Source organism: Centruroides sculpturatus, unplaced genomic scaffold, assembly GCF_000671375.1.
Source record: "Centruroides sculpturatus isolate CEXI.00-Female unplaced genomic scaffold, Cexi_2.0 scaffold293, whole genome shotgun sequence".
NCBI classification, from domain to species: domain Eukaryota; kingdom Metazoa; phylum Arthropoda; class Arachnida; order Scorpiones; family Buthidae; genus Centruroides; species Centruroides sculpturatus.
The window spans coordinates 287,814-310,181 of NW_019384893.1; the positions used below are offsets into that span (position 1 = coordinate 287,814).

The 22,368-nt window shown below is 31.0% G+C and overlaps 1 protein-coding gene across 1 annotated transcript in view; it reads left to right on the forward strand.

Annotated features, from left to right (window-relative positions):
- Positions 1-22,368, forward strand: part of LOC111631314 (HEAT repeat-containing protein 3-like) — a 37,820-nt gene that overhangs the window by 12,486 nt on the left and 2,966 nt on the right. Inside the window, exons 2-13 of the mRNA XM_023375531.1 lie at positions 10,171-10,343; positions 12,042-12,126; positions 13,333-13,430; positions 14,595-14,704; positions 14,789-14,932; positions 15,029-15,174; positions 15,255-15,302; positions 15,390-15,486; positions 15,670-15,767; positions 15,871-16,013; positions 16,781-16,917; positions 18,040-18,281. Of these exons, the coding sequence (XP_023231299.1) occupies positions 10,171-10,343; positions 12,042-12,126; positions 13,333-13,430; positions 14,595-14,704; positions 14,789-14,932; positions 15,029-15,174; positions 15,255-15,302; positions 15,390-15,486; positions 15,670-15,767; positions 15,871-16,013; positions 16,781-16,917; positions 18,040-18,281 (1,521 nt within the window). The remainder of the gene's footprint in view (positions 1-10,170; positions 10,344-12,041; positions 12,127-13,332; positions 13,431-14,594; positions 14,705-14,788; positions 14,933-15,028; positions 15,175-15,254; positions 15,303-15,389; positions 15,487-15,669; positions 15,768-15,870; positions 16,014-16,780; positions 16,918-18,039; positions 18,282-22,368) is intronic.

The following is a 22,368-nucleotide window of genomic DNA, read 5'->3' on the forward strand; positions in this document are numbered from 1 at the left end:
CTTAAAAAGTTTTGGACCTTGGGTCTATACAATAAAAATAGTATAGCATAATGTATTGATTTCAAACATGATTCTATGGCTGAATACTTTTTACCATTTGCAATAGCATTATAAAGATGGAAGTGAGTCATGCATATTGGAGGATCTGTGACAGCTTCAGTGGTCTTTTTCAAGGCTAATATATACATTGTTTGCCTCTTGATACTAGAGCTTGACATTTTCATCTCAAAAATAATGGGATGCAATATTTAAAATACTGAATGTGAACAGTGTTTCAAGATACAAGAGTGTGCATTTGCAAAGAAAGTAAATTTATTGTCTCTAAGTAATGTTAGAAAGTTGAGAATACCATTATATCTTACCTCCATCAAACTTGTGAACTAACATCACTGATTTTTCTTTCTGACAATATCTGTTCTTAGGAAGCTTAAATATCATCATCAGAATTTTACTAACAAACAATAAAACCTTTTGATCAGAATATGGTATCTACAAAATACTGGCTATATTCCTAAAAATTTGATTACACAACCAGCTGTGGCAATATTACTAGATATTTTGACTGTTTCCCTGTAGATTTCAAAAGAAGTACTGATTATGAAAATGTTCTAAGGTATATTATATTCAGGATACAACAGTTTCTCCTATGTATAAAAAAGATGTGGTTGTGATTAAAAAAATTTAAATTATTCTTTTCTTCAAGGTTTAATGATTTTTTAGAGAGTAAATGTATTTTTATGTACAGTACATGTAGTAAAAAACATGTTACATATATTTTAGATTTATCAATGAATTTATTTTAGAATTTATTCAATAGACATTTCTTACGTGAGACGGTCAATTATATTATGCACCTGCACAGTCAGTACATGTGGTTTAAGATTACAGTAAGCTATTTGTATTAAATTGAATTATATATTTGCAATCATTTTAATTGTACCTAATTTGTATTTTAAAAATTCATTTGTAAAGAATACAGATTAATAAAGGTTCAAGTTTCAAATATGCATATCTGTTGTAGTGAGTGATTTGGAATAATAGGAAGCATTCTATCCTCTTTACTCATCATATTAATCTCATCCAAATTCAGGCAATTAATTTAAAGCAAAAGTAAACAAAAGCAAACATCTAAAATTGTATTCAAAAGGAGGATGTTATTGATAAAATGAAAACTGGAGGATAGTTGGCAAGCCTAGCATGGTTACATGATAAACATGACTAATCTGAATCATATATTATACTATAGTTTATTAAAGAACTAAGATAATCTATACAGTACAATTTACAAATAAGCATTTATTCTTTCTGTAATTTTTGTGTCTTTGAGATTTGGTAATTAATTTTCTAATTCAATACAATAGATATTCACTAGTAATGAGTTACATCTGTGTTCAGTAACAACATAGTCTACAAATATATAGAATATAAGTATGCATGATTACTGTATTGAGGATTTGTTCAAGAATGTTATTTTTTATTTTCATCATTAGTTACTTTAATAAGATAATCCAAGAACAAATAACCAAGAGTACATTGTAGATATAGCATTGCAAAAATAATTGTATGCATGTAAAAAAAACTATACTAATATTATAAAGAGGTAATCTCCGAAATTACTCATCCGATTTCAAAAATTCTTTCACCAATATTTAGAATGGACCATCAGGGTGGACATAGGCTGTATATTATTCCGTTAAACATTCATATAAATTAAAAGATATCATCTAGGTAAGCATTATATTTTTGGTGTCAGTGGGTGGCAAGGGTCAAGACGCGTACATATACGAGATAAGTAACTGCGCGGCACAGTTGTGTGGTCGGCGAGTTACACAGTGCACGTGTCCGAACTTGTGCTGAACATTTGCCTATTTATTGTCGCTTAAAATAATGAATATCTTTTGTCCCAAATGCGTTCCTAAAACTTTCATATAAATTAAAAGATATCATCTAACTAATACTATTATAGTCACAAACTGAATTTCACGCGGGCACAGCTAGTATTAGATAAATTGGTGGAAATTTAAATTATCAATATAAAAAAAATTATGAAGTCATCATTGTTATAATTTTTAATTAGGTAAATGATTAATGTTATATAAAATACTTAGCTTAAAATAGTCATGAAAAAAAAAGAAACAGAAATGGTGGCACTGAGATTGAATGGATTGTTACATGATTTTTAATATGAGTAGTCTATATAGAGAATAAGGGGTTAAAGACTGTGGAGTGAAGCCTCCTAGTTTTATATAAAATATTAATATTTTAGAGTTTTGTGAATATTATATTTTTAGGTTTTTTTATTGAAATTCATGAATATTTTAAGAAATTTCAAAGAATAATAAATTTATTTCTGTGGTGGTAATTTTTATCTGTAAACAGTATACAGCAGTATGTTCAAGAGCACATTATGTAGCCAGCTATTACATAAGTAGATTTTATAGTTTAAATAATGTTTTATATTGTTTGGTCTGAATTTGAATATTGAATAATAATAATAAAAGCATTAGCTTTTTCTATCTGTGTTGTTTTGTTTGATAATCAAATGTGATTGTTATGAATTCAATTTTAAAATTTAGTATAATGATTTAATGTCTTTGAGTAGGAAGAAATATTACCTTTCAAATTAATAGTCTCTTATTTGTTCATTTAATATTACTTATCTACAGAGGTAAGTTATATTTGATCTTTGGAAGTAAATTTTTAGATTGCCTTTGGTATAATTAAAAAATTAAATAAAATATGGTAAAAATATAACAAAACTGGTGTGATAAGCCCTTACTATTATCTGCATTCACGTCTGTAGATATTTTATTTAATTAAATTTTTAGAATTAGGAAAATATTAAGCTCTATATATTATAGAATAAACATATTTAAATCTACACAAATTTCATCACAGTTATTTGGAATTGGAAATTGTTTACCTATTTTCAGATTATTTTCTAATTGTAAATCATGCCAATTTTTCTTTTTTTATGATGAGAAATTGCTGTAATAATTTAACAGAAATAACTATTAACGGCTGTAACAGAAGCTTCCTAATTATATTATAAGAAAAAACAAAAATTATTTATAAAATGATAGTTTTAGTTAAGTAAATGTTTTTGAATCTTTGGATGAGTATATCAATAGATTTTTTAAAATAAACTTGTTCATCAATAAAAATCTGATCTAATTCGTGATCACGAATACAGTAAATACAGTATTTACTATGAAATGACTTTCTCTTTTGCTTTATTTGTATTTGTGAAACGATTTTATTGAAAAATGAAATCATAATTGCTTCACTGATGTTAAATATAGCAAACTCTGTAGTAGGATATTTAACTAAATAGTTTAGTAGACTCTTTCTCAATTAATTTGATAAACAAACAAACACAAATATATGTTATTTAAAATTATTTTTAAGTAATAAATCCTATTCCTATAATGAAGAAATTTGAAATCTAACTTCGGTTAGTAGTAAAAATATTAAACTTTTAAAATGAATTTCTTAATGTTATTTAATACGTTTCTCTTGAAATCATCATTTCATTATATCTGTATTATTAAATACTAGCTGTAACAAGCACAAGTAAATTGTAGGTTAAGGATATACATCCAATGATGCGGTGGCAAAGGAAGAAATAAGGATTGTCTTATGCTTATTTGAACTATACTATCCATATAATGCTTATTGAAACGATTATTCTTTTCCAAAAAATATTAAATTAAATTGAAAAATAACTAGCTAAAGCTTGTTTTCTGCAGCTTGTTTATAGGTTTAATAATCAATATACTGTATAAGGAAAGGGATGCCCTAACATAAATTGGTGGTGTGTTTCAGATATATCATGAATGATATCATCTTGTTGGCAGTTAAGACAATTTAATTATATTTAAATAACTCAGATTATGAATTCTCTCTCTCGAATAGTTTGTCCGAAAGAAATTATATTTATACATTGCCTTCTAAGTGTGTAATTTTTTAAATTATTAAAAAATTAAATATGAAAGCTTTAAAAATATTTATTTATTTATTTATTTACTGCGGTTGACTTTATAAAATGAAAGAAGTTATTCTATTATCATCACACTGTATAAGAGAATAATTAATGTCTAAAACGATGAAAAAAGTCTCTGATTCGTTGCAATTAATTAAGAGGAGATTTATAAAAAGCAAGAAGTTTCACTCTATAATCAATTATTAATTCTCCCGGTGATTTAAAGCAAATGTAAACTGACGTTTTCGTTGATTGATTTTAGTCTTTTTTTAACGCCCCCATAGAGTAACTTTGATCTTGTACTGCCGATACAAAAGTTCAGAGTGCATTGTATTCTAACAATAAAAGTTACTTTTGTGTCGTAAACATTAAAATAAGTTTAAGAAACCATCGTCGAAAGCTAAGTTATTGGTCTTTCGTCCAGTTATATCATTGATTTCTCAATATGTTAAAATCGGATTTGCTTTTATTCTAATTAAAAACATTGCCGAGTTATTTCATTTTTACAACAAACCTCTTAAAGATGTTACCATAAATAAAAGTTTATAGTGTTTTTGTTCCGTTGGATTAACCTAGAGAAACGAAAGAAAATTCAGTTTAAATTTATATGACTTTTCTAGCATCTTACTCGAAGTTAGTGCTTGTGAGAATACAAATTCTTCTTCTGGTATACAAAAAAAAAAATATCCCCATCGAATATTCTATTGGTGCTATAGACGAGCATTTTAAGAGAATTTTGATGCCAAAATCCCCGTAGGAGTTTTTATTTTGATATATTCACATTCCTCGATTGGATTTTGAAAGTTTGAATCAAAAACACAACTTCGGTTAGTGTTTATTGATTTCTTAAATTCTTTAAAAGATGTGTTCGCTTGTATTTTAGCTCGTAATCGATAACAGATGTTGATTTATGTCAAGGTACACGTGGGAGTTTTGGGGGTTTAACCTCTCCCAATTGAGAAGAATTAACGCAACCCGTGTGTTGCGTTAATTCTTCTCAATTGGGAGAGAAAAGGAAGGAAGCTCGGAAAACTCCATGGGTTCAGCCGGAACAACGGGTTGTCTTGAATCCACGACCAAACTACGAAATAGTGAAATTCTTATTTATCATTAATAAATTGGCATTGTTCTTCATTCAAGTAGTCTTTGTTAAATGCACTTAGTCAATGAAAATTCATTCTTTATATCAAAATTTTGTTACCGAATAAAATTCTGGAACAATGCAATTGTAAGAGATCTAATATAGGATCTTATTGTGTTAATATCGCAGCCATTTTCCAAAATATTAAAGGTAACTTCTTATAATTTAGTTTGAATGGTATTGGTTATTATCTAGTGTATACACGTATAAAGGAATAAGCATCGAAAAATGTCACGCACAGCCAATCAAAATCAGTGTTTCATGTTCTATATTCTGTCAATCATACCAGCCTAACAGCGTATTCCAGCAAACCGGAAGTGTCACCATTATTTAATTCCGCGATTTAATGGAAGATTTTTTTAAGTATTTACAATAGATTTTTTAACCCAAAATGTGTTCTAACTTCCATGTATTTTGAGAGTAGTTACCAGGTTAGCGCCTGGCCAACCATGTGTTTTTCGAGTTTTCTTCACGTTAGTAACACCTAACTAGGGTCTAGTTTCCCTTAGAAAGTTGGTAGCATTGATAGATACTTTCAATAAAGATAATGAAAAACACTTAAAAATTATACGCGTTATAACGTTTATATCCGTTGAAACTTCAATATATATATAAAAAATATTATTACAGTTTTATAGTATTATTATTATTATTGTCTATTAATCCAATAGAGGAGCAAATTTAAACACCAGTACCATAAAAATGTCTTCTTTATTTCACTCATAAAAAATTTATTGCATTATAAAATTCTTGACCTTTCAATTGAAGAAGAAATTATAAAGAATTTCACTTTCCTCACGAAATCTTTAACACCACTTTTTCGTCAGTCGCATTCATTTTAAATCATCGAACATTTTTATAGTTATTTTCAGACAGATTAATGGGTTTTTATTCCAATTATTTATTAATGGAAATTAGAATTTATAAGGTCGTGATAATTTAATATGGGAAGTCAGTAGTTTTCTCATTGTATAATAATTTTCAGGAAGTAACAGTATTTGTCTGTATATTGTAAAGCGACACTTGGGCGATCTGCCGAGGCGAGAGAGGATTTTCTTTTAAAGTCCTATCCCTATTTAAGTGTTTCAAACGCGAAGAAAACCCGAAAAACTACGTTGTCGAGGAGCGAACTCGCCAGTGTTCAATGGTTTCATTCACTCGGCCACTGATGGGTACAGGAAATAATAGTAACAATTTAGAGATGAAAATATTGAAAAATACAAGAATTTTCGTTTTCACATACAATTTCACAATAATATTTTATCTCCATAAGTGCCTTATATTTTCTAATTTTTTTTTAAAAGAAAAGAACACTCCAAAATCGACGTCACCGAAATCCATTGTTTAAAGGACAATTAGTTTATGAATTTAAAATAATCTGATAGAAATAGCTGTGGTATTCTAAATTAGAATATTCAGAGAAATATATTTATGGACAAATATATTTAAATTAGAATCAGAAAATAATATTTAGGCCCACAAAAAATCGTTAATCTGTAAAATTTTAAAGTGCTGCTGTAATAATTATGTGTGTGTATATATAATGGGATTAAACGGATGGAAACGGAAAAGTAATCAGATTTTCTAATAAAAGAAAATCTTTTTTTTTTACGAGAATTGAGTTCAATATTTTTTTATTTTATTTTATTTTTCGAATCCCAAAAGAAAAATGTCCAATATCAATATTGCAATGTAAGCGATTTCTTAAAAAAAATTCGATTTTTGTTTATGTAAATTAAAAAAAATATATATATAAGAATTTCTAAAAATATTTTAATTGAAATTATAACAATTTTATTATTATTATTTTTTTATTAGTGCATTTGAATTATTAAATATATTACATTTAATAATCTGGACTTTCTCAGAATCAATGTTCTGATGAGTGTATTTTAATTATTGTAAATTATTGATTGCTTATTGCTTAAAATTAATTTTTTTTCAAGTGTTTATGGAAGAAAATACTTCATAAAAAATGATTTAATGGCAGTGGAGGAGGAGGAGGAGAAGTAACTTAAAAAAAAGGGTACAATGGCTTTGGAGTGCTAGATACTCGTCGTTTTTGATATGTATCTAGTAATTGAAGGTGTTTAATTATTTGTAAGATATTCTGCTTCATTTAAGCACTAATAAATACTAATTCAATAGAGTAATCAGTAGCCTACTTTAGAAACGAACTTAGCATAAAGGCGAAATACGAGTAAAGAAAAATAACTACATTAGGATGATTTTCGATTCTTAAAGTATGAAAAAAACCATTTAAATAAATAAACGAGATCTTAATACATCCATTTTTAAAACTAATTAATAAGTAAATAAAAATTATACAATATCGATAATCTCCCGACATTCTGCCTAAGGTTCTTTAATAAAGCATAATAATTCTTTGTGTTACTATTAAAATTACATTGCAAATGCTTTAATATTATCATTATTAAAATATCCTTTTACTTTCAAACCAGGCTGATAATAATTGAAGAGTGGTGGAAAAAAAATTAAAGTAAACCGTAATTGACGGCATGATAATGTTTTAGGTCTTGGCAACATCAGAGATATTTTAATGACATTATGTACAACATTGACTTTCTTCGGATTACTCTTCACTTACATGACTGGATCATTAGCGAAATCCTTCAAGTATTGTCGATCTTTTCTTTCAGCTATACAACGGAAGCATACACCGAAGAAATTCCCTCTTTTTGGCTCTGTAATAGTGGGGTTTAGGAGTAATAAATCTTCTAAGTTGTCACACGTCATCTCTCAGGTAACCGGTTAAGCAGTGACCGGATTTTGTTACTGTTAGTATCTTTACCTCATACCAAATTTACGATGAATACCTTCAGTAATGAGAATGTTTTTATGATCCTCGAAATGCTACTTTTAACTTACTAAAAGTAAAGTTTGAAAGTTGCCACAATAATATTAAATCTTTATTTAAAGGGGTTGCTCTTGTAAATGGCCTTTCGATAAATTATTAATATATTACTTTAATAGTGATGTATTTATTGCTTCTTTTTATTAAAATTTCACGTATTTTTCTTATTTTTATTTTGTGAAATTTGTAACGTGTAAAACGTACANTAATACATCCATTTTTAAAATTAATTTTATAATTGTTATAATTAAAAGTAATTTTTTTTTTTTTGACGATTTAAATTTGCCGGCATGTTTGTATCTTATCGAGGATTTACTTAACCTTATGCAGTAGGCAGCCGTTTTAAGACGAGTAGGTTAACATGCCACTATATAGCTCGTATCTAGTTTCACCAATTTGCGATTTAAATAAGTTTCTTATGTTATGCAAAGAGGAATCGAGTCTCCAAAAATCCATTTGGATTGAATGTTTTTTTTTTTTTTACTTTCTTTCCTTTTTATTTTGGCAATCAGGTCTGTAGTGAAACTGTATACAGTTACTAAAAATACTGTCTATAGTGTCGAGAAGAGAGAATTCTAACTAAATTTAACATCATTAAAGATAAATTACAGTAATTAAAAAATTTCATCCGAATTTTCCATTTTTAACATCATCGAAAAAGTATTTTTATTTTAAAATTTCTATACTTGAAAAAGGGTATTTTGAATAGTAAATAGTTGGATACGTAAATGTTGATTTATTTTATTTTTTTATCTTTAATTACATTAAAGTCTTTAATAAATATTAAATTGGGGGAAATTTTCGTTTATTATTATTTAAAAATTTCGTTTTAACCTTTTGTCATTTGTAGAAACTAATTAAAGACTCATGAAAGTATTAAAGGTTCTAATAAAATATGCAAATTAATTTTACTGATTATAGGAGTGGTAACACGTTTCCTCAATTCATTCAATTGGCCCTAAGCTTAGAAATAAAAATAAAAAATAAATAAATAAACAACAAATCATTTACTGTATTTTACAATCTTTTAAATGAAATATTGCATTATATATGCGTGTAATGTTGTAGTTTTTTTTAAATGAATTTAGATACATAATTCACTAATTTTTTTTCTCCATTCTTTCTAATTAAATGCTTTTTGATTCCTTAAACTGAAATTATTTATCCCTTTAAATAAAACTAAATTGTAGCCAAACCTCTTAACAACGGCCACTGACGGTAATATAAAAAAATCTTCCGTTGTTTGGAGGTTATTTTTTTTACGTTCAAAAAAAAACCTCCCGAAAAACTGTCCTCGGTTTACAGGAGGCCCTTATTGGAGGCCTGACTATATTACAACATATAGCAGCGCTTAAAACAGAAATGCGACGAAAAAAATAATTAAAAAGTTATTAATTACAGTCGTTTAATATCTAAATGACACGTTTATCATCATTATATCTCGAATGATAATTATTTTTCACTATAACTTTACGAAAGAACGGCGATAGAAGGCCTCTTATTATGCAACATACCAGAATCCTTAGGGGGGTGTGCAGATGCCTATTAATTAATACAATTTTTCACGTAGCTTTTAATATAATTTTGCATTTATTTAATTATTTCAATATAGAATTATGTAGTTCGTCTTTATTAAAGGTAACCTTCCGTTCAATATTTTGAGAGATATTCAAATATATTTCGGCTATTTCGTACAGATTTGATATAAAAATTAAGAATTGAAAAGTATAAAATCCTCTTTTTTCCTCCCCCTCTGCATTTTCTATCTTCATTTGGCACCGTAAATCAAGCGAATTAAGCCATTTCCGATCAGATACTGTAGTGCCAATTTAGCATCATTAAGAATGCGCCTTCGGAGATCTAATGAATTTAAAAGCTAATGTCAATGGTTTCTTTAATTATAGTATTAATATGCAATCGCATTATCACCCGCTTATATCTATTCGAATGGCCGATAAATAATTATACTCCTCGACGAGATTGTATTCTGCCAAGGCCGAAAAACGCGGCGGCACTACTAAGAGAACCCCTCTTTTTTTTTTTATGGTATTTAAAATGTCGGTGGAGAATAAAAACACGTTATTCATAAATCGATGAAGGATTATACTCGGTAGAACTAGAATTTTAAAATGTACTTGCAAAAAGAACTTTTTTTATTTTTAATTCTTGCAGTTGCAAAGCGGGAACAGAGAAGATAAAGAATGCGCCGCTTGCACCATAGCCAGTTTGGTTAATCGTCCGGAAGCGGTGGAATCTCTGCTGCAAGCCAATATAGTCAAGATCGCCGGTCCTTTGTTACTCGATCCTAACCACGTGGTTCGATATACTACGGCAGGAGCGTTGAGGTATACGATAAATCTCTAAATCACTCCGATCCTATTCGGATTCCTCATTTTTTAACTATTAGCAATTTCTTGGATTTCTTGGTTCCCTCCATCTCTTTTGCAAATCTTCCAACTTTCGGGATAGAAATTCTCTCCTTCCGGATTCGAATTTATTCCCATTACAACTAACCGATTTAACTAAGTCAAATTTTTTAAAGGGAATTTTTTTTTTCCTCTTTCCCTCCCGGACGAAGCGCATTTATCGATCCGTCGCACTTGTGGAAGCGAAATATCGAATGACGATAAACATCTTCGCCCAGAAAGAAGTTTTCGTGTCGCCAGATAAATATTTATAAATTTTATTCAAAAATCCGAAGTTTGCAGAATTTTCTGGCGTTTTTAATTCGAAATTTTCTGCCCAGAAATCGAATTTTATTATTCATTTAATTTTTAATTCGGATTACCGCGAATAATGTTTCGGTTTTTTAATAACTGGATAAAAGATTTGGCCGGTTTTAGGTAAAGTATATAAGAAAATTGCCAGGAGGAAACCATTTTTTTTTTTTTGTTAGTTTCGGCGCTCGGGCCGTTTCTCCGGCGTAGAGACTGTTTGTACCAGGAACCACCACAACCTGTCATAAATTACGTGCTCGGTATTGTTATGCTAGATGGATATCTGGCAGTTTATTACGCCATAAACCCTACCCGGGTATCCGCCCACCGGGACGGCATCGATCGGGCGGCGACCAATTTTACGTCAAGAACAATAAGTTATTTTTCGAACGCCTTCCTCCGAAACTCGAACTAATTAACGGATCGAACCCGTTCCGATAAGTCGGAGGGAGGAGGAGGAGGAGGAAGAGGAATCTCGCATCCGTTTCGCTAGCGAAAAACGCTTTAGCGGGGTTTCGCCGATCGATTTATTTTATACGTATATATTTTTTAAATTAAAAATTTGTTTTTTGTGTGTGTGTTGGCGTTATACGTTTCGAGGAGTTCGGCGCCCGGGGTGTGACTCCGCCCGATTCGACTCTTCGCGCGCGGTGGGCGCAGATGCTCGAATTTTTCGCCTCGCCGGCAAAAATGGACACACCCTACTCCCGATAAGGGTCCGGTAGCCGGCACGAAGAAGCGGGATCTGCATCGACATCTTCATCCTTCTTCTGGACGGTCCGGGTGGTTTCCGGCCGCACTCTTATCTGTGGTCTTCCATTTGATATTCACCTCTCTCGCGCAATAAATTCGAATCCGGCCCGTGGGTAGGGCGAGGCACGGGCTCTTCCCTGACCGGTCCTGCTTATAATTTTTTTTTTTTTTTTTTTTTGGAAAGCGGTCGCTGTCCGGCGCCTCTCCCGGAAGGGGAAAGGTGTCGGAGATTCTACCAACCAATAATTACTCCCACGAGATGGAAGATCCCTCACTCCGCGGGATGTTTCGGATGGAAGGAAGACGGCCTGCGGGAGTGGGCCGTTCTTTAAATTTCTTTTGTCTCCACGATTTATGCCCCCCGACCGGGAAAAAAATTTACGGACTCTTTTCGTTTCCACGTTGACGAATCGAGTGTAAACTTTGCGGGCCCACCGGAGACGGCGATCCCATGTGGCACGCCGAGTCGTTTTTTGACGGGTTGGTCTTCCGGGGACCTTACGGAATGTCGCGCTCTTTTTTTCTTTGTTGTTTTTATTTTATTTATTTGAAAATTTGTTTTGTTTTGGACAGAAATCTGAGCGTGGGAGGACACGACGTTTGCCGCGAGATGATACGCCAGGACGTGATGACGCCGACGGTGGCTCTTCTCCGACAGGTTGGTCATTAGCAGTTCGGTGGGTAAGGCGAAGAGAGGGCGATTTTGTGCCCCCGCCCTCGCCCGCATCCTCCACTCGACCGACAGCTGCGTCGGCGCGAGATGTCATTTTTCTTGTCGCCGGATTGCCTGGCGAGCGTAAGTTATTTTGATGACGACTGCGCCCGTCCCGGCGGGTTTAACCTCCTTCAACCGAGAAAATTCCAACGCCGTCTGCCGGCGAGGTGCATTTTTGATATTTCGGCTTCCCCCCCCGGCCGTCCCCCGCCCGTCGGATCTTACATTGTAACGATGAAAAATAACGAGAAAACTATGGCCTGGGAGACCGAAGTTTAATGAGCTGGCGGTCCTGCGAGAGGACGGTCTCGGCGTCCGATGCGTGACGGCGGTCGGGTAGGGCATTAGTTTGCACGAATTAGTCTCCGTGCTTGCATCGGGAGCAGAGAGATGAGAGGGGAGGCGGAGGGATTGCAGAGACGGCAAATGCAAAATGAGCTCTGGGTCGCCTGAGAATTGGCGGGCAAGGATTAGGTTGGAGCCGAGACGGTCCTGACTCTCCAATGCAAATGAAAAGTACTACCAAGGGAGGGGAAGGCATGAAAGATTTATACATATGCTGCGCTCTCCTGTCCTCTCCGTGTTTTATATACTGTGATTGACGGCGCTTCTTACTTTAAAGGTATTAAAGGCTTTTTTCCCCAGATGCCCCTCACTTCCATGTGGCTGGATTTAAGTGTACAACTCATTCCAGCCACTGGGTCCGGGAAATGGGAAAAGTGACGACATCGAAAGTTAATGCCGTTCCAATCCAAATAGGAAAAGTTGACGACTGGATTTAGTCGGCGCTGGAAATTATCCAATCCTCACTTCTAACCAATGGAAGTTGGCAGACGTCTCCCTTCCTATTATTCGCTCGCTCTCTCCGCACAAACTTTCTTCTTGTCGTCATTTTCCTAACCTGTTACCAAAAAAAAAAAAAAAATGAATAAAATATAAACAGATGTAACTTAAAAACCTGTCGTAATCGTACACCCTCTTTTTTTTTCTTTTTTAATTCGGTTTTCGGCTCTCTTCGTCACGTTCCTAATAAATAATTCCGGGTGATTACGGATGTAAAAATCGATTAGTCCGAAGATAGGCGTTGCTCGGTAACCGTTTCGAATTATAAACATCGTGTACCACGGCAGAAACCTTATTTCTTTTCAGTACTATCGCCAGTGGTTACCCGCCAAATCGACGGAATCGAAAATTGATTCGGAAAAGGAAACTTTCTGCGAGGCCGTCAATTTACTATGGAATCTGTGGTAAGTTTCTTCAAATATTAATTAATACTGTTTCGTTATAATTTTAATGGTTTTCCAGAAAAGAAAAATCTTTTTACGGTCGTTAAGATTGATGATACTTAATCACGTCGGGAGTAAGTCGACTAAATATGTCGCCGTGTTTAAAAAAAAGCGACCTCTTTTTTTTTTTTTTTTTTTCGTAATTTAAATTACGTGAAAACAGCCGGCAACACTGTCACTTCTTTAACCGAGTGTCCTGAGATTTGCTTTGTTGCCAGTTTGTTTGTTTTTTTAAATAATTTTATATATTTAATCTTCAGAATATTATATTACGTAATTGGAAGAAAAATTACTACACGTTTAGAAAAATAATGCTTGTAGAAAGATTAAGAACAATTGAAATAATAAACCCTATCATGTGTTGCTTTATTTGTTTTGCAAGCTCGTCTCTTATTGGTTCTCATATTTTTCATATGGAATAAATTTTTTTTTCTCATATGTTTATTGTTAATTTAAAAAAATATAATATTTAAATAGTTTTTATTAATTGTCTTCGAACTTTTAGTGAAGCTTCCCTTCCTGTAATTAAAAAAAAAAACAATTATTAAAATCATAAACTTAAAATTTCATTTCTAAAATTCTTCTTGCAATATAAATTTATAAAAAAAAAAAAAATAGGGTTTTTGTTTAATTTTGACCATTTTCATCCACCGCGTACCGAGTTTTTTTTAAATTGTACCCGTCGAGGGTTTGACTGGGCCCGCGACGGAGGGACCGGACGGTGCGGAACGGGATCCGACGGACCGTCTGCGAAAAATTTCCGGGGTTATTTTGACCGATCGGATTCAATTTCGGGTCCCGCAAGCGGTGGGTCGGCGCGTTACCGTCCTGGCGATCCAGTCGAGAGTTTATAGGTTAGAAAATGTGTTATCGTTAGGAAGTGTTTATTTTATTTTAGAAAGCGAGTGTTTTATTTTGCAAAATATAGGTAAAATATTTTAATATTTAGATTTAAACTGTTAAAGACTGCTGCCCAGATTCATTTAATAAAGTTATTTGGTCAAGCAAATCTTCTACATAAATATATGCTATTAATAAAGTATAGTATAAAAAAAATATGTTTTAAATAATAATAATAATTTATTTTAAGGTCAAAAAGTTCAAGATTTTTTGAATATTTTTCAGCGAAAGCAGCGAAATTGCGGTCGATATTATTACTAAAGAGCAATTGTTACCCATTCTCGTTTCCTGTCTGGATGTCAAAAACTTTGATGTTAAAGTTTGTGTGACTGTCTGTGAGTGATTTGAAAATCATTGTATGTATCGCTAATGTACTTGTGAATAGTGTTCTTAATTACTTTTTTCTTTCTTTTTTTAAGCCCAGTGCCTAAATACGATTTCTGAAGATAACAGTGAAGTGATTGAAGCTCTTCGCAAGCCCGAAATTCTGGAAACTATACATTCTTTAGTCAGTCTTCCTCAGAATGACTCTCCTTGGTTGTTGCTCAGAGCATTAGCTTCCAGTAAGTTAATTTTAGTAATTTTTTGTTCTGTCTTGAACTAACTTTATACTTACAACACTTTAATGTAGCTAACTAATATTGTTTGTATTCTGAAAGGTTTGATGCTGAATATTTATTCTGATACGTTTGGAAATTGCCCTCCAGTGGCTACCACTTCCATTATAAAAACAATCACTGAAGTTCTGAGTGCAGAAGTGGGTCTTCTACTTAAATCATTGGCAGAGATGATAGTCAGCTATAAGGTATGTATCAGTTATTTGAAGTTTCAATTTGTGAATTATTAAATGCCCATTTTCTGATTTTTAAGTCTCTACTCTTTCAGGAAGGAAAGAAAACAAATCATAAAACAGCCGAGGAAATTGAAAAAAATGTAAAATTTAAATATTTTGATTATATTATAATCACAAATTAAGGTAATAAAAATTTATTTATGACAATGACGATTTCGTTGTTTCAGGATGCCGTACTAGAGACGATGTTATCTCAGTCGTCTGACATGTTGAATGCTCTACATATTATTTTAGAACTATTAACAAACTTGTGTGCTTGTGAAGGTGAGTTTTGTAATTATAAATCCAACATAAATTCATTCAAATGGTATGCTGATTCTTCCGTATCTTTGTCGATAAATTTTACTTGTAATTGTGAAATCGTCGACTGTTGTTAGAGATAGTATAATGTTTGAAATATGAGGCAAGTAATGTTTCAAATGTAAAGAATACGAAAATTTGTTTCAGATGGAGCCGATAAATGGGATAATCTGAGCAGTAGCGATACGAGTGATGACATCACTGATGTTTCGATGGATGGCGAAGAAACTGATGAATTTCATAAAGTAATTGAGGCAATATAACAAGAAGAGAGATTCTTTTTGATACAGCATAAAGTTAAAAGTATAAAATTATTAAGATAAGAAAAACTTTTTTTTTTTTTAATAGTTCTTGAATATTCCTTGTGAACTACATGAGGCAATTGTCAGTCAGTCACTGTTACAAAAAATTCTTTCTTTTGCTGCTGGACCAGCCGAAGAAATTTCCACAGTTTTACAAAGTTTTAAACAAAGTAGAGATTTTTTGAAAAGGTAAATGCTAAGCTTTATAACTTAGGGGCTTTCTATTAATTACATGTACATGTGCATTCATTAATTTTGTGTTTTCACACAGTTTAAGGAGAGGGTTGAATCATTGTTTACATGGACTTTCTTAGTGGTATTAGAAAGTTTTTCATATAAGCCTACTTAACTAGTCAGGTGAATAAACTATAAGTTAAGAAATATTTGCAGAACCTTTTAAAGCCATTTCTTCAATGTTGGGGATCTTTAAACTATTGTATATGTAATTAAAGATACATCATTGTATGCAGGAAGGGAGAGAGTCAAAAGTGACAAAAACTGTTTACATATAATTAATGGATTGTTCAAATCTTCATAGAAATTCAAATTCTTTTTATAAACTGTTTACAGTGATATTTATATTCTGGACATAAAAAATATTATACATAATAAATAATTCATTCAGTTTGTTGTATGAATATAAATGTAATTAATGATAATTCATTAAAAGTATTGATATGTATAAGAGCAAGAAAACAAGAATTTTTGAGTGTAATATATTTTCATACATTCTCACTGAAGAAAACTAAAATTTAATTGAACCTAAAAGTAGACAATTTGAATTTATAAAAAAGTAAAGTTTAGGAAATTTTTGTGTTTCTATGAATCCTTAATATCAAAAGAAAGAGGACGTAAGTTATAAATTTAAAAAGTTTAATCACACATAAAAATTTATCACTTTTTTCTGTCAATAACGTTTTTAATATTTAAGATGACTTAATATTTTTCTCTTACAGGATTCAGGGGATTCAATATAGAGCTCTGTTATGCATAAGTAATATTGTACAGTGTCTAGATATGGAAGATATGGGAGGAGTGGATGCTGTCTGTCAGATTTGGATGAATTTGGCAAGACTAGCTTTCAAGGATACAGGTTGTCTTGCAATTTCAAATACCATAGATTTAATGATCGTAATCGTCTCGTGAAATTTGCACTTTTTTAATGGGTTTAATATATCTGTACAATTATTATATTATGCTCATAAGTAATGACTTCATGTTGTTTCTCTACATAAACAAATAAATTTAGACATTTAGGGTTATTAATTTTTTTTTTATCATGAAGCATTTCAAGACTGTAATATTCTTTGAAAGAAGTTTTAAATTTTAACGTGTTTGAATATTGTAAGCTAGAAGCATCTGAAGTACAGCTCTCCCTTGATAGTCCGGCATTTTTTAATCTGACATGCTCAGTAGTCCGACGCACCTCCCGTCAAGGTACCCGTCCCCGTTATGTTTCTGCTTGCACAGAAGCATGTCGCGACGTAAATCTCCCCATCCAATTCTTACACGATGACACACATTTTGTGTGTTTTCTGTGAGCAGTTCTGTTCAAACAGTTGGAGTAGGGAATATTGTAAGCTACTGCTAGCAAAACAATGCAAAATATGTAATTATTTTCGGTAATACCTGTCGGACTATTAAGGGAGAGCTGTAGTTCAAAAATTACTTTTAATAACAATCACAAGCTTGTAAATATCTGAATTTATTCATTTATAATCAATAATTACCAATACAATTGTCCTTAATTTTGCAGATAAAAATTTCTTTCCTGTAGGAAAAATTTAACTTTTTTTTATTTGTGAACATTGAACATGCTAAAAGATTTGAACAATGAGTCAATAAATATAAATCACTTGAGGTACAGTACATTATATTATTATTTTATTCATGCTTATACATTATTATAACATTTGAATACATCTTATAGTAACTTCAAACTTAAAATGTACAGTACATGTTTTTAAAACACATTCAATTTAATGGACTTCTGTCAATAGCAGACACTCCTTTTATTAAACAGAGGGTTTATTGTACTTTAAAATAATGTAAATTATTGAAATATCTAATAATGACAAATTTCACATATAATGATTATGGTTATTAAATTTTCTATATTTAAATTACTAAAAGATTGAAATTATTATTATTATTATTTTAAAATTCCATTTATTCTCATTTTCTTTTTGATAGTTAAATTTATTTACTTTTTCAGATGTAAATAATACTCAGATGTTAGAAGCAAGCAGTAGTGCTGTACGTGCAATATTACAAAGACTTCTGGAATGTAAAGCAAACTCTCGAATGCAGCAAGTAACTTTGGATGACGTTCAAGTTTTGATTAACATTGGACGTCAGACTTCCGACACGAGAATTAGGATTAACGTCATTCGAATACTTGCAAATTTAAGCAATCTTTTAAATAAATCTTGTGATGATTATTCAGAAATTATAAAGGCAAGTATTACGAATAATTATTTTACACAAAATACACTTGAAAAACTTTTAACAACTTTGAATTTTAATTAATTATCCTTTCATCTTATAAAACAAATACATTTATATAAAGTTAAAATCTTTTTCATTTACAATTCTAAGATTTTTGTTATAAGTATATAAAAAGGAATGTAATATTATTAAAATATCTAAAAATATAAACAAATATTACTTTTGTAACACAAATGAATACAAGCAAAATAAGAACATTTGCTTTCATGTAATGTGTATCTGAATAACAGAAAAATATTGAATATTAATAATATATGATTAAAAATATGAGAATAAAATCAAGCACATTTATTTACTTTTTGCTTAACTCCATGTTCTGTAAACACTAAATTTTAACTTGTCATTGCAGAAACCTAGTTTGTTTGCCATGACACAACATACTAGGTTGCTGCAAAATATAGTTGGCGAGAAGCATCATAGCACTTTTTGTGTGTATTGTGTATTCATATGTAATTAAAATTACAAAAATATGAAATAATTTATATATATTAAAACAACTGATTCCATCGTTTTTAATTCTTTTATTTTAAAATTGTTTGTACTGTAAAATATCCCAAGAAATTCTTCTCTTTCGATACTGACTTTTGAGAAGTTAAAAAAATTTTTATAATCATCATATTAAGAATGCTGTATACAGTTTAAGCTAAATACATGTGTATTTATAATTCACATTAAAGTATATAAAGAAATAGGAATGCCTCAAGAAAAAATTACAAGTTGGGGTGGCACTATTAGAAAAAGATTGAAAAACACTGCACTAATAGGATTTTTTTTTATGTCCATCATGGATTTGACCACGTGAGAGATGAAGCTTGACATACGAGTTCAAACTATAAGGGGCAGTCAAATGAAAACGAGACAGATGGGAAAAAAGTAAGTAAACTGTTTATTATTCCAAAAGTAATTTCTATGACTGTTAATACATTTATCCCACTGTGAGACAAGATGGTCAATGCCTTCATGGAATAATGTTTGCTGTTGCCTACAGAACCATGATTGTACCCAGGTGTGCACCTCTTTGTCCGAAGCAAATCGACGACCGTGAATGTTTTTCTTCAGGGCTCTAAAAATATGGAAATTGATGGGAGAGATCGGGATTGTATGGAGGTTGTGTAATGGCTTCCCAGCAAAACTTCTGCAGTGTAGTTGAAACAACCTTGGCAACATGGGTTTGACAGACAGCATCATTCCGTTGCAGGATAATGCCCGTGGGCGGGCATTATCCTGCAACGGAATGATGCTGTCTGTCAAAATTCGTGGGCGTTTGGACTTGATGGTGTGCTTCAAGTTTTGCTGGGAAGCCTTTACACATCCTCCATACAGTCCTGATCTCTCCCCATGTGATTTCCATATTTTTGGAGCCCCGAAGGAGGACATTCGTGGCCGTCGATTTGCTTCGGACAAAGAGGTGCACGTCTGGGTACAATCATGGTCTGTAGGCAACAGCAAACATTATTCCATGAAGGCATTGACCATCTTGTCTCACTGTGGGATAAATGTATTAACAGTCATGGAAATTACTTTTGAAATAATAAACAGTTTACTTACTTTTTTCCCATCTGTCTCATTTTCATTTGACTGCCCTTTATACATAGTAAAATTTCTGAGAATCTGACACTCAATACCTAAATCTCTAGAACAGCAAGCTCATATGTATACTATTTAGAGGTTTTAAACTGTTGTCTGTCTGTTAGTTTTATGAAATGATTTATTATTGACATGAATTTGTTTTAATTTATTGCCTAATGTTCTATAAACATAGAACATTAGGCAATAAATTAAACATAGCAATATACAGGTATACCTCGCCTTAAGTCAGTAATTGGTTCCAGGAGAGGCGACTTAAGTTGAAAAACGACGTAAGTCGAATTTACTTGTCACTAGGCTAAACCACAAATAACCATTCCCGGTTCTGTATTTTATATATAAATAGATTCTTATTAATCATATATTATTAAAAATGCATTTTAAGCCTACAAACAAATTTTAGTTTTTAATATAGTATAGGAAAAAAAGTAATCTAAATTTACGAATACATGTACTGTAAGTACTGTACAGTACATACTTGTAAATATACACGTTTACAATTTGGCGATGTTTACAGTACATTGCGGACTCTTTATTTGTGAATGTGGTTTGCTCTAAGACATTATAAAATAAGATGATTTTGTGAGGTTAAATAACAAATACAGTTATTAAAATTATTTTGCGATAGTAAAAAATAAACTATTTTATGTTAAATTTACCAATAACCAGTGGCGCTGACAACGATGCCAAACAGTAGATATTGGAACTAACGTGGAAAATGCCAATATTGAGCTCTTAAACACCGCTAAATAAGACGAGAACACAGAGTCACAGATGTTTTCATATTTCATTCTGTATGATTTATGATGATTATATTAACATTTACTGTAAATGTATGTATTTTAATATGATTTTATATGTTTTTAACACTTTTCTAGTGATATTACGATTTCAATATTTGTGGCGGACAGACATAAAGTCGAATAAAACGACTTAAACTTGATTTTCATTTTTTCACATATTCTTTTGACAAATGACTTTGAATCAAAGTATACTAAATTTTAACAAACTCAAATTAGTACCAAATTTCAAATCTTTGAGAAAAATTTTACATGTGTAATAGAAATTTATGTAAAAAATAAAATTTGCCTTCCTTACAGTCTTCTTGTAATTTGCAAGAATTGACTTATATATCATATGCTTTATGAAAATATTTCACCTCTTACTGCATAAGAAATGAAATTTTTATTGGTTTTAATAGATCCTTAGTGTCGAGAAGAATAAAATTTCCAGGTCATAGCAGTAATCTACAAGTAAAGATTTATTGTAATTTAGTGCATTTTTGGAATTTTTCATAAAAATATAGGGGTTCTTTTTTAATAAAATAGTGTATTAAATTTTTGTAAAAATATAATAATAATTTTTTTAATATATTGATAGATGATGTAATTCTGAAAATTTCAGTTGAAACATTGTAATTTGAACTTCAAATCTATACTTGTTCAGTCATTTGAAAAGAATTTAAATTATTTTAATTAATTTAAAAATTTTATAAAAACGAGAAAAAAATTATCACAAGAAAATGAAATTTGACCTGTTTAAACAGAGGTAGAAAATTGAAAACCTTGTTGTTTGGATAGTATGTCAGATAGTATAACAGCCCCCTAACTGCACTGTTTATAATTCAATTTTATGACTTCCAGATGTGAAGGTTTTGTTACCACTTTTGTGTGGTATACTTGTTCCTAAATTATACCTGTCTTTTTTTCCTCTCTATCTCCCTTGAGAAATGAATCAAAGAAAGTCAGTGCAAACCAATAAAAAAGGAGAATAATGATGACTCTCCCTTCTATAATTACCCACTGTAATGGCAAGCTGTGTCTAAGAACGCTAATCTAAACATCAACATTTTTTATTTATTTTAAAAATTTACCGAAAAGTTTTATTTATTTATTGTTTTTTTTTTCTGTCACAACTAGATGCATAGACACTGGGCATTTTTGACATCACTCTTTATTCAGGAATATCGTGTGGGCCAATACGCATTTCGGGCATCTGCTCTCTTCTGTCAGCTACATGATAAAACACGGACATGAATTTTTCATATCACAAAATGTTTTATATTATGATATGTAACAATGTACTTTTACTTTTGAGATATCTTGTAAGGTGCTAACATATATACATCTTACTTAAAAATTATATTAACTGTAATAATTTTTAACTATAACTAAAATTTCTTGGCATTACTCTCAATAGCACTTAGCTCATATTTGTTATGTCCGTGTTTACCAGGTTCTCCTTAATCTTGTTGGCATGTTAAAAATTTTTTTTTATTAAAAAACATTGTTTAATTATATAAATGTTTTTTTTTATTATAATACTTTTAACCATATTTTTCTTTTATAAATATAGTATTTGATAGTAATTAAAATATTCTGTTCTGTACTTCTAAAATTGAAAATGCTTTATTATGCTCTAATAACTAATTATTATTACATATAGAATT